Genomic DNA, 15,822 nt, shown 5'->3' with positions numbered 1-15,822 from the left:
TGAGTCACCAACTCTATCCTGAATTGAACTCACAGTGCACTTATGATTTCAGTTTTGGCTCTAACTATTGCTTTATAATCTTATTTTTATAACCGGGTCGAAACCGTCCCTAACACCACAAACGTAACAATTTTAACTAGAGCATTTTAAAATGTAGTAAAAAATTTTTATTGTTTGTTTTATTTTGTTGAAATAGAGGTTCCTGACAAAGTCAAGAAGCCTCAATGAAATAAACAAATTTCTGTGGTTCTTTCATACACTTAAAACTTAAGTTAGGTGATTGTCACCTTGCTCAGAGCGCATTTCTGCCACAACCCCCGACGTGCCCGTCCAATGCTGCTTGCAGCTTTAATTAGACACATTATTTTTTTCTTTCAACGTCTTTATTTACGTTGGAAATATTAGTATTTGTCTTACCTTTCAACAACGTGAGTAGCAGCAGACGGACGAAAAGCTGTTTTTCCATCAGCACTGTGTTGTTTCACTGAAGGGGAAGTGAAAACTCAGACAGACGCAACACAACAGCAGCAGTAGTTTCTGAAAACGGAGTTTGGAAGTTGGACGGAAATGATTACAAAGTGAAAGCAAATGGGAATGCGCATGCGCCCTATAAAACAACAACAAAAAAAGGAATTTCAGTAGTCTGAAGCACAAGGCAAACGATCTGAACAAATGTTGGCGCCTGACTGAAAAATGTACAAACAAATGAACAGTACTTGACCAGTGAGTGTGACCAGTGTATGACGCAGTGTGTTTAACTTATGCATTGTTTCTCTTTCCTTTCTTTTCTACTCCGCCCCTTCTTGGAAAACACTTGTCAGTTTCTTTTCCTGAGGTTTTCCCCTGAAATTCTCCTGTATTTTCAATGTAGATAAGAAAAAAAGAGAAATTACGTGCTTGAAATCATGAACTTTTTTCACATAACTATCAAAAGATCTTTTTTAATCCCAGTTTTCTATAAAAAGAAATGTATTTTATTTGGTATTACCATTATCCGTCTATTGTTATCACAACTATTATAGTTGATATATAAAGTAATGTTAAGATTCTTTTAAAGAAACCTTTCATTTCTAATCTGCTCTTCATTATACGGTGAACGTTGCTGTGTTGTCGCTGTGCTGTGGACGCACCGCTGCGCTCTGAAAACCAGGCGTCTCTCAAGCGCGTCCTCTTCGGCTGTGCATCGCCCAGGGCAACCGCAGCTCTCAAGTGCCGCCGTCCTGATCCCTGAGTGTTCTGGCCAAACTGGGAGTAAACTGGGGTTTGAGAATCGTTTTAAGGCTCCCGTCCCGTCAGGATTCTTCAGGTGGTTGAACAGAGATGACTGACTTACTGCAGCTGGTGTCAGAGGAGGACAGACGGACCTACCCTGTTCTGTCCCAGCTCTCTAAAGACGGTACAAGGAACAGTTTTCATTTTCTTGACCAGTGACAATGTGGGCATTGGTTTATTTAATGCTAATACATAGGAGTCATACATGCTGCTTAGTTGTTGTCATAAACAAACTTAATATGTGTTTTTTTCTTTTAGATATTGACTGCATATGGGCAGATGTATCCGCCTACATTGAACGTCAGATGACCTTACAGAAAGTTAGTCCATCTATATATAATCTATAAAGTCACTAAATTCATTAAATATGTGCAATCAATGCATGATTTACTGATTTTGGTAGACCTTTTGAGTTGCAAACATTATTTTGACATCATCATGTTTTTAATTGCATCAGTTTATTAATGTGGCCAATTTCTTCTTCAATTTGAGCATTAGTTGATTTAAAACTAAATTTAAGTTGTGGTCACTTAATGAAATTAGCTTGATAATTTTTTTTCACCTTGAGTTCTGGATTTCAAGTCGCCTCCCTCTGTTTTAACATGATTCAACAGTTTCAGGTGGTTAAGACCGCTAGTTACCTCTTATTTTAGAGGATGAAGGAATCCTCCTAGCTCAGTGGTTGGTTGAGCATAATTTCAAAAGAAGTTGTCATAGTTCAAGCGATGGACCCGAGCTGTCGCGTTAAGCTTTTGTCACCATCCATCCATCCATCCATCCATCCATCCATCCATCCATCCATCAATGAAGTGGTTGGTCTATTTCAATAGGGGGTCAACCTGCCAGGACTGGGAACCTTCACCTTCTCTCAGCAGAAGTTGGACATTGGAAATAGATTCACAGTGATCCAGCGACCCGTCTTCATCCTGGCTGGGAAACTGGTCCAGGCTCTGAGTTTAAAACAGACCAGACCGCTGGCTGCAGGTGAGATCAACAAGCCCAAAAGGTATTTTCAAAGAAGTAAATATTACAACTTTCTGACAAAATTGCATCTATAACGCTCATGTAAGCTGTAATAATGGAATAATTAATGGTTAATTCCTCGTTTACTAATATTTTATAGCTCAGCTTCAAACCATCAACACATTAACATGCCAAGATTGTGGAAAATGATGATCCAGCATTTCAATTTACTTGTCTTTTTAACTAGATCTTTAAATCACTAAGGAAACCTCTCTAATGAGGTGATTGATCTCTTACCTTCCAGAAAAGGTCTGCAGGGCATCTGGACCAAACCTCATCAACAAACTTGAGACATATAACTACGATGTAATCATTTATTAACCTATACAGAGAGCTTGACTGTTTTCATGTGTGCAAATGAAATTCAACGATTTCATTCCTCTTTTCTCACTGTCCATCATGTGTTCATCACTGTTGTCAAAGCACAATGCTAAATGCTAAATAAATAAACAGAAACTGACATTTTAGGAAATATGCCCAACCAATTTCTTATGTAGAGTTAGATGACGAGAGCGACCAGCATCCATTTGGCTTTCCTCAGCACAGTGGCTAGAAACAACAAGAAAAAGAGGTGACGAAATCCACCTACTTATAATGTTATATCTCATTTGTTCATTCGCTGCAAGCTAGACATAAGTAATATCAGTTTTCTCAACTCTTGACAAGGAAGCAAATAAGCATATTTAGCAAACATTTAACTTCTGAGGATTTCATTCATGACAAGCATATTACTTTACATAATGTTAAATACAAAAAATGAGGAAATGCCAATATGCATACAACAAAAACAGATACAAAAACAAATAACAAAGTACTGTATAAGAAGTATGGATCTGAGTCTTACAGCAGTGCTGATGAAAAAGTTGGTAATTATATACTCGTGTTTGGCACAATAGCAAATGAACATCAATGCTCTGGCTCTGTGTGTGTGCGCGTGTGTGCATCTGTCCCTTGCAGCAACTCATTTACCGGTGGTGCAGGTGAACTTTGCAGCTATTTCACAAGAGACTCCTTTCAGTCGAGACGTCGTGGAGGGCTGCGTTAGAGAAACACTTCTTCTGCTCTTCAAAGCTTTGGCCTCCGCAAAAAACGTATTCCTCACGTTCGAGGGAATTGGAGTTCTATCTTTTAAGAACAACAAGGTGGCTCATCTGCTTAAATTTCTAATGCTGTGACTCACACTGGATGGTATAACAATAAACACTAATCTCATGTTACATTCTTCAAAGGTGCAGATGAAATTCAACAGAGATTTCATTAATGCCATGGATGGAACTGGTAGACTGCAGCTAGCATTGAACAATGTAAGTAAATAAATGCGTTTACATGTTACAGTGTATAATGAATGCTTTGTGTATGCATTTATACAGATTGTTTTATTTTTTTTTCCCTCTACAGAGACGTGGCAGCAGTGTTTCTTTACTGTCGGGCGGACTGTCCAGGCTTCAAAGGCCACAGACTACCAACTTCATCACTCTGCCAACTGTCTGCTCTCCTCAGTCACACAACAAAGCCGGTGACAAAGATGGACGGTGTTCATCACCAGCTCCAGACCAGAGGAACGCAGGAGGTGAAAGAGCTTTTTGCACTGGGCTGACAATTAGGGATGGGATTTGACTATACTTTAATGAATCTAAATTAAGGACTGAATCAAATCCAAATCTCTTAATAAGTTGCCACAAAGACAAAAAGAACAACAACAACAAATAACCTTTTGCTCACAGTTAAGATGAGCTGTCAGGTTAAAATAAATTGCATGTAGTAGAAGTAACATTAACTCTTATTTCTCTTATGGGCAAAAATGCGCTAATTGCTTTAGCTGTTTGTGGGGTTATTTATCATGTCCATTAGCTCAGTATAAACTAGAAGAAGGGGGAAACAATCAGCCTGGCTGATCCACATAATATCTTTAAATGTAAAAATGACAAGGTAAACGGAGTGAAATGCCAAAATGCTTCTGTGTGGTTAGACTGACAGCGATGAGAAGACTTAAGGATTTACAGGCTAACTGCCGGCTGCGGTTGCTACAGCCACGGGCTACATTTTAGATAGTTTGGTCAATGGGCTAAAGAACAAAGGGGGAAATAAAAGGAAAACCACCAGCACCTAAATGATAAGAATTGATAAAAATAAAAGAAGAAAAAAAAAAGCTGGGGTTTCATTTAAGCACAAGACATTTTTGTTCATCAAATGATCAGAAACAACAGGAAGCTGCTTAGATTTCTGTGAAATACAGACTCAATGTCTTGATTATATGCAGATCGATCATATTTACTGTTGTGTGTAAAAATGCATTCTGAGCAAGAAAGTACACCAGGATAGAGGTCATCAATCAAAGTTCCCCCAAATGCAAAACCAGCATTGTCCAAAATGTATAAATATTTATGATTTTATTAGTTTAGTATCTAGATAGATTTTGATTCCAACTTCTTGAGCATTTTGATATATACAAGCTGTTTCTATCCGTTTCCAGCCTTATGCTAAGTTAACAGCTTTTGTGCTATAGCTGTATATTTATTGTACTAACAAGTCAGTAAGCACAATATTTCCCAAAATGCCAAACTGTTCCTTTAAGCTGTGTTGCAGATGAACTGATTGAACCAGCAGTTTGAGGTGGAGCAATATTTCTCATGTTACAGAAAATGATCCAAGCTTTTCCCTTTCACTTGCTGCATTGTAATTCTCAAGAATAGATAACTCATTGCTAAAAATACAAGACTGGAGAGGTGACTTGTTCGGGATTAATGGGCCCAGGAATTTAACAGTATAAATCACTGAAATTGATCTTTATCAAAAGCAGTCTTAATAGGGTGCAACAGAGGTCTGAATACAACAGAGAAAGAATAGCTGTTGAGCACAGAATGGCTCAATAATATTAGATTTGAAGCGGCTGTTATGCAAACTGAGGTAAGTGCAGTAATGTTTAATAGCAGTTCACCTACTCAGAGTGTTGTGTGTCTCTACAGGAGTTCCCCAACAGAGAGAATCTAAATCCCATCAGACACTGCAGCCTGCCAAGATGAAAGCTGTCAGCCTATCTGAAGAACTAAATCCAAACCCCCCTATGGAGGCCACAGACAAGTACACACAAAGACACACACACACACACACACACACACACACACACACACACACACACGCACACACACACATACGCACACACTCGATGGAGGGGTTCAGTTTGCAGTGCATTGGGCTTGTTGTTTGCAGGTGGATGAGTCAGTGAGAGCTGAGAGCTCAGTGGTGGTCTTTTATTGTTTCTGCCCTGAGGCTGCTTCCAGCTCTATCAATGATGCACAACTACCTGTGGGACAGATTCCTCTTCTGTCATCACTTCCATGCACCGTCAGCTTCGACACATTTGCACACACACACGCATGCCCACACATGCGCACACACCTGTAATCTGGGTAAATTGTAAATTTCTCTTGATCCTGCATCTGATACAGCCAAGAGAACAAGAGGGAGGATTGCCCCTATGGCTTCTACACAACCCCTGTTATCCTTTATCTTGTTGTCGACTGTGACCCACACAAAGTGTCACTACAGATGACAGTGCTCCTAACTTGTGCCACTTATTTTGTTATATCTTCAAGATTAGTAAAACCCCCCTTTAAACACTTGTCCAAAGGGGAAAGTCTCTGTTCAGTCTTTGATTGAACCCCTAAATATTCATCAAAATGTTTACATTTTTCTATGAAAATGATCCCCTCCTGCCTTAGAATAGCTTAGATGTGTAGTTGAAATCAGAAGTTTATGTGCACAGTATAAAAGACACATCCTGTTTTTTTTTTCTCACTGTCTGACATTAAAATGGAACCTTCGGACATCTGGAAATTGTGCCCAAGGATAAACCAGACTTGTGGAGGTCCACAATTCTCTTCTTGATATCTTGGCTGATTTCTTTAGATTTCCCCAAAAGAAGCTGTGTGTTTGAGGTGTGTGTTAAAATACATCCACAGGTTCTGGGCTTTCTAAAATAGTTTGAATGCATAATAATCTTAATGTAAACTTTTGAGTTTTAAGAAAGTAATAAAAACTTTCTCTAAAAAATTCTCTCTCTCATTATTCTGGCATTTAGCAAATATAAATTATTTAGGTAATCCTAACTGACGTGAAATAGGAAAAGTTTAGTCTGATTTAATGTCAGATAGTAAGAAAAAAAAAGATTATATGTCTTTTTATGTAAACTTCTGGTTTCAACTGTAACTCTGCTGGTTCCTCAGTAATTCACAGATCTATGTTGTCCCCTTGCTGCAGCTTGAGCACACCAGCTCACCTACAATCTACCTAAACACTGTAAAACTACTCTATGCCACGTAATGGCAGCCACACGTGGTAGAAACCTATTCTGACGAAGAATAATGTTACAGAAAGTGCAACCCCAGGATTGTTTTCTTAAGCTTTTTGTGTGTCTGAAACCCTGGAAGAGTGAATCTTTTTGGGACTGTTATTGTTGCACTGTAGCTTCACAGTTGAAATGCTCAGTCAAGGTTTTAACTGAAGCATATGAAAGACCCCATATGGACAATGATGCAAAATCTCTTTAAAAAAATGGGGTTTGTTCACAAGAATGCATTTTTAATTGAGTTACTTCAAATAATGTATATATATTTTTTTATTTCAAGAAGTCTAGTTCTCGTAAGTTGGCATATCAATCAAACATTGACTAATAACTTTGCTGGTTTGATCCAGTGAATCCTAAACAGCATCCTTTTACAATCTGTTAAATGCATAAAATGAAAGCCCTGTGCAGACATGCCACACATTATGTGATTAAATAACCCACGTGACTGTAATATGAAGTCACCAAACTCCACATGTACAAAGAAGTCATTTTCTTTACTGTGCATGTATTAGTGAAGGATGTGTTTCTGTTCTCAGGGCCACCAACTCCAAGTCAGAACAAGTGGTGCCTCCAAAACTGGAGGAACGTCTCTTGGATGTGAGCTGCTCTGGACACACCCGTGCTGGACAGGTGAGAAATGTGTATTTAATGGAAGTGAGGTGGGGTTTAATGGATACTATTGTTTCAGAATGGAACTGCCTTGGGCCTCTCACTTTGCCAATGCTTAAACTGTCATTGCTTCTCCTTTTGGGTGTTTCATGGGCTGCATAATCACTGTTTCAGTTCCCTCCTTCTGATCTCGTGAGATTGTTTTTAGTTGCAGCACACAGTCATTTCCAGCTAAGAAGGCCTAAAAATACACAGCGTCTTCATCACCAAGGTGCAGATAAATATATGAATATGTTATTTGCCAAAACCTTCCACAATTTCAATTGAATTCAGGAGCCTGTAACTGATAAGAGATGATATCATTTGCCCATTTAACACAGTCAGTTCTATTTAAATAATATCACATCCAGACACTTAAATAACAACTAATTTAATAAAAAGAAAAAAAATAGAATTTCTGCTGTTCACCATAAAGTTCCACATAAGTATACTTTTTTTTTTTTTCTTTAATCAGTTAACTTAAAGAAAATTATCTAGATCAGTGTTTTCATAATAAAATTGATCCAGGTGATTGGACTTTCACACCCTTCGTAAATAACTGTTTGCCATCATCTTGTTGTGTTTGTCCCTGTAGGAGTTGTGCTACCTTTGCATGCAGCGAGCCCAAAGAAATGTTCCGGTGTATCTGAGGGAGCAGCAGCAGGCAGAGGAGAAAGCTCAGGAGAAACTCTTACTGTTAAAAGAACAACAGAGAGACCAGCAGTACATGGAGGAGGAACAGGTGTGTGTGTGTGTGTGTGTGTGTGTGTGTGTGTGCATATATGTCTCATTTTGCCATGTTCCATTGATGCCAACTTTGTTATTAAAAGACTAAATGTAAAATCTTGCAAAATCTCAGTATGATAGGAACATCTTCCCTGACATGATGCCTCAGGGGGGCAACTTACCTTGGTTTACCCTACTGTAAAAAACAAACAAAAAAGAGTTTTACCTTAATGATCAAGTGAGAAGTTGTTGTGGTTTATCTTGAGGGGAACATGAATTTTAAACCAAACAGCAATCAGTCCAATTATTGTCAAAAAAAATTTAATTAAAAAAAACTACAACATCTACTTGATAGTGGTACTATATTAAAACTTGTAATGACCAAAGCATCCTCTGGGGAACATGAACGTCTGACTGGACTAAAGTCGTGGATCAACCTCAAACTGAGTTGGAGTTCGACGAACTCTGTTAGTCCACCCATGTTGTGATTGTGTAGGTCACATAGGCAAGGATATTAACACTGTAAAAAGTCAGTTAAAAGTCCATAAAATGCTTGAATAAATTGACATACACAACTTTTCAAATACCCTTAAAATCTGTTGAGGTTTACTAAAAGTGATATGAGAGCCCTCTGGGAATTGTTTTGCGGTTTGTAATCCAGAAGTGAGATTAGAACACTACAGAACACACAAATTGAGCCTCTACTAACTGTGAATCCACTCAACCACAGGGAGAAGTGAGACAAAACAAAGACCACTATGTCTTGACAGAAAAAAAATTTCAATAAAATTTGTACAAACCAAAAACAGCAATTGAAGAGTTAAGGGTGGTTCTAGACTGGTTGGGGCCAGAATGCTGAAAAACAGCTTAACCTCTGTACAGCAGTGGATAATAAGCATGGGAAATGCGGGATACTGTAACCAAAAATGAACTTTAAATGCCTTAAATAATGTTTTTGCCAAAATGATTTCATGGCTCAGTAAAACACCCACTTAAACAGACTGCAACGTCCATAACAATAGATTTAAAGACCAAAGGAGCAGAGCTTTAAAAAAAAATAAAACACACACACACACACATTTTTCACCATGCCGAGTATGATGTCATGGTCTTAATGTTTTGTTTTGTTTTTTTCTTTTTTCGTCAACATGATAATTAAAGGTGTATGTGGTTTTTTCTGGCAGGTAAAGCTAAAGGAACAACGTGAGCATGCAAAGCAGGTTGCTGCACTCAACCTTCAACTGTCAGAGAAGAAAGAGAAGATTGATGGTGAAGTGCATCCCGTGAGTAGATTTGGATGTGAACGTTGTAACCTTTATAGTTTTATGTATTCATGTATTCCCCCGACTGGTTTGACTGGTTTGTGGTAACTAGGTGTGTTTGAGGGGAGGTGAGGTGAGGTGAGGTGAAGTGAAGTGGGGTGGAGGGGGTAGGGGTTGTATGACGTTCACACAGACCACATACAAGTCGCATTTAATTGGAAATGTGAACGAACTCGCAAAAAAATAAAAAATAAAAAATCCGAATTGAGCATTAAGTCCTGTAGTCTGAACATAGCCAATCTGTCGGATTGTTAAATCAGATAATACGCCGTTATCCTTATTTGTGACATAAAATGTCATGTCGGAGTCAGAATCCAAGGCTGCCGGTTTTCCTAAAAACCTGTCGGATAGCAAGGTTTTTCGGATTGTTAAGGGTCGGAATGTCAAGTCACGACTGTATTTAAAATAGAGGTAACTGTCATGGTAACTGTTTGGGGCGGCTGTGGCTCAGGTGGTAGAGCGAGTCGGTCGGTGATCGGAAGGTCGGCGGTTCAATTCCGCCCTGTAACCTGTTTCATGGTCGTTATGTCCTTAGGCAAGACACTTCACCCACCTTGCCTGGTGTGAATGCATATGAATGGATTGTTTGAGGTGGTAGTCGGAGGGGCCGTAGGCGCAGAATGGCAGCTGTGGCTACAATTGTAGCTTACCACCACCAGAATGAATGTGTGTGAATGAATAACTGACAGTGTAAAGCGTCTTTGAGTGTCCAGAAAAGCGCTATATAAATCTGATCAATTATTATTTATTATTATGGCTTTGTTAATGTTTCTGACCCACATGCAGAATGACACTCTGGAGAAGAGGAATTAGAATTAGATACAAATTCACTATAAACCAAAATTCAGTGTAGGTATGAATAATTCGGGGCCTCCTTTTATTCTGATGTGTCATGTTGGCTGCTAACAGACTCTCTCCTTAGAACAATGAGGTTTATTGCAGAAAACTGGGAATGTGCAATGATGAGGTTTAACCAGGCTGGAACGTTGATGAGGGTCTTGGGGGTGGCTGGGCGGGCAGGCCATGCGGTGGTCAGTGCAGTGGAGTCGAGGAGCAAGAGCGTACCAGTCGTGAGTTGATAATCCAGGAAGCAACGGAGAAAAACTCGAGTTGGTACAGGTTGGTCGTGGAGAAGCATAAGCGAGGAGCAGGTACACGGGAAAAACCTTTGGAGAGGGAAAAGACAATTACTAGCAGGCTCAGGAAAAAGCACAAGAAGTACTCTGGAGGAGGCTTGAAGTTTACCACATTGGTGAACACTGGGGCAGTGAGTGATTGGTGACTGCTCCCTTTATCCCTGGAGGGATGAGCCCCAGCACAGCGAGAGATCCCCAGGACGCCCTCTGGTGGATAACCTGTCGGAGAAAACACACAAACAGCCCAGAAAACCCCATTCCCTGACAGTAACTAATGAATGCTAGCATACTGAAGGGCTGCTCAAGAAAAAATGCAGAGAATATGAGGGCATTGCAAGAATTTTTTATTTTTGATATCCAGAAGGTTCTATTTCATTTCGACTCCCGTCACATTTTTACTCACTGTTGGATCATTTTCAAGCAATCTAAAGTCCTAAACCTTCATGGAAACAACATAACCATGGCTAGAAGTAGAAAGAACTTTTAAAAAAAAAATCTTCTATGCAGTTTGACAAAGTCATAATGCCATAAATCATAAAAAAGGGAAACATTTGCCTGATTAATTACTGCACAAAAAAATCAAGTGGAATCAACATGTTATTCAAGCAAGTGCTTTATTTTGGCAAATTTTTAATTAGAAATGTAGGATACTGTGATTTTAAAGAAGTATCATAATTTTAAGTTACATTTCATTACATTTTTCTTAAAGCACACCACAGATGAGTGGGTCAAGGATTATTGGAAAGTTGAAAATCTGCTGATTCTTTCTGTTCCCAGTTTCTGGGTTCTGATAAATGGTGTCATTTTCGTGATTTGGTGACTCTATAGATGTCCCTTCTTCAGGTGGGCAAGAAGGTTCTTGGGGGCAACTCAGTAATCGGTCCCATCTGTTTAAAAATAGTATCTCATTCCAACCGACTGGCAGGTTTTGACATAAATATAGTTAAAACATTCTATCACACAATTGTTTTCAGTCTCTGTGGTTTGTTAAACTTCAATGTCTTCTCTGCGTTGTGTTCAGAATTCATTCATATTCCCGACTCGGCCCCTCACACCTCCCAGGAGGATTCAGCAGCATCGATACATGAGCGATCTTCAGAGCCAGATAGGGAGACGCCGGAAACACGAAGCAGAAGACCAGCAGAACCGTCTTGTGATAGAGTGCCTAGACCAGGTCCAACTGACCCAGGAGTGAGTAACTGTGGTGCTGCTCAGGTGTTTCATGGAATCATCTGCTGTGATAACCAGAGGGTCTTCTGGTGTTTTAGGATAGCTTTGAGGAAGGCTCAGCAGCTCCAGCAGAAACAGGAGAAAGCCAGGCATTACAAGAGGGCTCTGGACACTCAGGCAAGAGAATTTTTCACAAAGCTGACTTTCACACTTGAGATTTCACAAAAGATGTTTTTGAAAATGGCTTTGTGTTCTTTGTAGAGCAGCACAAGCACAGATCAGCAGTACTTATATGGGTTGGAAAAAAACTGATTTCAAGTCAACATTGTAAGCTTTGAATAATCCTTGAAAAAGATTACAACATTGGAACCCCATTATGAAGAAAACACAGTGACGGTTTTGCTGCAAAACTTTTTTGGCACACAAAAATATGCGTACTCTTCATGACAAATGAACAAAACATTGACAACCGGATGATTAATCATTACTAAGTTCAGTTATTCATTGATATACAGCAACATCTTCCAGTAGCATTATGAAAGATGTTGCTGTATATCAATAAATAATTAAACTTAGTAATGATTAATCATAACTAAGCAGCTCTTGCGTAAATATGAATCAAACACCATTTATTTCATAATGCTCAGTTACTGGAAGATGTTGCTGTATATCAATATCAATAATTTGGCAATAATAAGTTTCTCTGAACTGAAATAGTGATTGCTTCTTCTCTATTAATTAATTCAGAATTATCCAGGAACCACTTTGTAACTAATCCTTAATTATCAAATTTTGGATTCATTGCTATGCGTTCCTCAGTAACTACTCACATTCTTGTGTATTGTATCATAAAATGTTAAATTGTTTTTTTGTTTTTTTTTAAAATTATTGCTAGTTTTATTCTGGTTAGCGTAATAGGCTTTAAGGTATACTTTAGGTGAATTTATGTCTCATGATTTCATTTTCTGAAGAATCTTAGCTTCAGCATCACATTAGAAAGACCCAAATGTGCTGTTGTGTTGTTCGGGTTGAGGAAGGTCCTCAGTCAAAGGAAGTGCAGTAAGTAGTGAAGCTACCACCCATCCTGAGAGCAGGCAGCCTGCCCAGGCAAACTCCTTAAAGCCAGATTTCACAAGTTTTTATCTCATAATCCGCAGCACACTCAATAGTATCCTGAGATCTCAAATTAGCCTGTTTGATTTTCCTTAGGTGGGGGATAAGAAGTGCACTGAACCTCCAGAGTTCCAGCCTGACACCTCCAGGTTCAGCCGCTGTAAGACAGCAGCCAGCAACACAGAGAGCCGAGACAGAGCACAGAAGGTCATATCTGTTTTTATGTTACTGCTGCAGCTCCTGTAAACCTTTGACTTTCAGTAATGGCCTCATGTATACAGCAAAAAACAACTGTAGTTGCACACCATACTCTCATGGTTTTCACTGTATGTCTTGAGTTAAAACTGGTCACTGCACAGTTAAGTGGATGTGATGTTCTTCATACTGACAGCTCTTCCAGGTGAATTTCACTGCTGCTGCTGAGAGGAAAAAAGAAGAACTGCACAACCGCCAGCAACAGCTGGAGAAAGAAAGAGAGATGCTGCAACACAACAAAATGGAGTGAGTAAATGACAGTCAAAATTAAATAGACACCAATAACGGTGGGAGGAAAATGTGGCAGCCTGAGTGTAAGCCTGTTTTTCTGTATTTCTATGGTATGTTTTCTGTCCAGGTTAATATTGGACCGCATTCATCGCTTTGAGAAGAAGCGAGACATCAGTAAGTCGCTAGAAGACGATTGGAGTCGCAGTGCGACGCTCAAACACAAGCGAGAAGAAGAGGAGAGACGATTCCTGAGGTGTGTAGATGCAGGATTACCTTGAGCAGCATCAGTATTCACCTTTACTTTTGTACTTATTCCTGAATTAAAGCAGGTAATATGTTGCTAATGAATTGATTAATCATCCACACACAAAATGTTTCACTTGTTGTGATCACTGACCTTTAGCATCACCTTCCAAACTGTTGGAGCAAACCAAACAGAGGCTTTTACATCAGGTGGATTTGAATCTATTTTCATTTTCTATGCTTGGTTGAAGCAGAACATTTCAATGAAAGCAAAATGTGACAAAGTGCAGACTTCTAAACAATGCCTTTTGAACTTGCACTCAAGAAAAAAGATGAAAAACAGCAGCAGATGACAATATCAGATCTACTTTTACTTAATAACATCTAAATGCCACATGTCGATCTTTCCACTGTTTAGGTTTAACTGGTTTTTATTTAATTATGTCACTTTGTTGCAACCTGACTAGAAAGTTAACTCACAATATTTCCAAAATGGTGGCAGATAGAATCATGCATTGATTCGCCCTGCACAACATCAGGAAGATCAGACCTTTCCTGTCTGTACATGCAGCACAACTCCTGGTACAAGCTCTCATAATATCACGCATTGACTACTGCAACTCCTTACTGGCAGGCCTCCCCGTATCCACGGTCAGACCTCTGCAGATGATTCAGAATGCAGCAGCACGTCTGGTTTCTCAACCAGCCAAAAGCAGCACATGTCACCCCACTGTTCACATCACTTCACTGGCTTCCAGTTGCTTCCTGCATCAAATTCAAAACTCTGACACTTGCCCACAAAACTACAATGATAACAGCTCCCTCCTTCCTAAACTCTCTCATTCAGGGCTACACTCCCTCCCAGTCACTACACTCAGCCAACAAAAGCCGCCTGATACAAAGACCACAACAGGGCCCGAGGTCGGTAGCTAGACTCTTCTCCTCTGTGGTTCCCCGATGGTAGAACGAGTTACCAAACTCCTGTTCAATCTGCTGAGAAAAGGCTAAAGACCCAGCTCTTCACTGAAAACCTTTGCACTTGACAGACTGAAAACAAACAAACAAACAAACAAAAAAATCCTATTACCTCCCACACAGCCTGCTATTGGCATCATTACCCTATCACACTTTAACTCGGTCTATAGCACTTATCTAGATTGTTTTCTCCTGACTAGATCCTTGCTTGTGTTGTATCCGCTCTCAGATGTACGTTGCTTTGGTGAAAGCATCTGCAAAATGAAAATGTAGAATTGTAGAACTGTAGAACTGTAGCACTGGTGTCCTTCATTTAAAGACTGAACATTCAAATTTTTGATTGAAAGTCTCAGTTTTAGCCCTTGAAAATTGGTACTTGCACGACACATGTAATAACAGCGAGATGTTGCACCTTGTCACTGACTTGTCTAAAAGTTGCCTGCAAAATTCATGCAGTACATTCGTTCTCCTTGTGTCTCCCCGTGGTCAGGTCTGCTGGTCAGCTCCTGGTAGATAAGCTTGCAGAGTACAAGCGTTGCTGCCAGTGTAAGAGGAGGACCACCAACTGTGGAGAGACCAACATCTGGAAAGAGTCTCATTACCTCTCTGGCTCACAGTTCATGATCTGATGATGAACAGTGAAGCCTGCAGCACCATTTGAACATCAGTACGTCACAACCTAAACAAGACCTCAACGCCTCAACTCATCACGTGACAGCCACTAAACATCTAAATGATATGTTCTGCATATATGAAGCATACTTTGGTGTTGTGATTTGCAGTGCTATTTGTTGTTTTAATCACTCCTTTCTTCAATCAGTCTTTGGAGTTCATGCTTGTTACACTTTAATCTTCTATATTTTGTTGATTATATGTCCCATGATTGCATGCTACAGATGTCAGCATAACATCATCTCTCAGTCGCTCATATATTTTGCTGAAACACACAAAGAAGCTCCGGATTTGCAAAATGTCTGTGCTAACATGTCCTGGTGGCCTTCATGGTTAGGGCTTATGCCACATTCACACCTTGATTCCAGTTGACATCAGAGCTGTGTTGCCTCTTGTTCCCGTCACCCATCCATGTCTATCTCTGCATGGTCTATCTAATAAACAGCAAAACGGTGAAGTTAACACTGTGTACAAAGTTAACAGCTCAGCAGCTTCTCATTTTGAGACACAGAAAACAAGTCTTGCTTCTTTCTGTGGTTATTGTACTCTTTAAATAACACAAGAATTGCGACTGAGCTGACACTTACCCTCTGTGCAGGGATTCAGATTGAAAACAGCATTGCAGTAAAAAAAAAAAAAAAAGGATGTGTGGTGTCCAAGGAAATCCAGCGACAGATGAATGTGTTGA

The 15,822-nt window shown here is 39.6% G+C and overlaps 2 protein-coding genes across 2 annotated transcripts in view; one reads left to right on the top strand and one right to left on the bottom strand.

The window, feature by feature from the left end:
* LOC103365197 (uncharacterized) overlaps positions 1-684 on the bottom strand; it is a 32,481-nt gene extending 31,797 nt beyond the window's left edge. The window contains exon 1 of the mRNA XM_008292566.1: positions 418-684. Coding sequence (XP_008290788.1) covers positions 418-466 — 49 coding nt within the window. The 5' untranslated portion in view covers positions 467-684. The remainder of the gene's footprint in view (positions 1-417) is intronic.
* A 554-nt stretch (positions 685-1,238) lies between these two features.
* On the top strand, positions 1,239-15,614 carry LOC103365185 (coiled-coil domain-containing protein 81). The gene is made up of 16 exons (XM_008292551.1): positions 1,239-1,396; positions 1,531-1,592; positions 2,103-2,259; positions 3,259-3,437; positions 3,525-3,599; positions 3,694-3,865; positions 5,262-5,376; positions 7,180-7,273; positions 7,887-8,033; positions 9,202-9,300; positions 11,497-11,666; positions 11,744-11,822; positions 12,855-12,965; positions 13,150-13,259; positions 13,372-13,497; positions 14,953-15,614. The coding sequence occupies exons 1-16, from the start codon at positions 1,321-1,323 to the stop codon at positions 15,089-15,091; spliced, it is 1,911 nt and encodes a 636-aa protein (XP_008290773.1). The 5' UTR covers positions 1,239-1,320; the 3' UTR covers positions 15,092-15,614.
* Positions 15,615-15,822: the final 208 nt, after the last annotated feature.

This window comes from Stegastes partitus, unplaced genomic scaffold (assembly GCF_000690725.1).
Source record: "Stegastes partitus isolate 25-593 unplaced genomic scaffold, Stegastes_partitus-1.0.2 Scaffold817, whole genome shotgun sequence".
NCBI lineage: Eukaryota > Metazoa > Chordata > Actinopteri > Pomacentridae > Stegastes > Stegastes partitus.
The sequence above is the reverse complement of the archived record's forward strand: the minus strand, read 5'-3'. Positions and strand labels throughout refer to the sequence as shown.

Excerpts from the sequence above, each read along its gene's own strand:
- LOC103365185 (XM_008292551.1), top strand. The coding sequence starts at position 1,321 with ATGACTGACTTACTGCAGCTGGTGTCAGAGGAGGACAGACGGACCTAC. Across the intron at positions 3,438-3,524 it reads TATCTTTTAAGAACAACAAG|GTGCAGATGAAATTCAACAG; the intron begins GTGGCTCATCTG and ends CATTCTTCAAAG. Across the intron at positions 3,600-3,693 it reads TGCAGCTAGCATTGAACAAT|AGACGTGGCAGCAGTGTTTC; the intron begins GTAAGTAAATAA and ends TTCCCTCTACAG.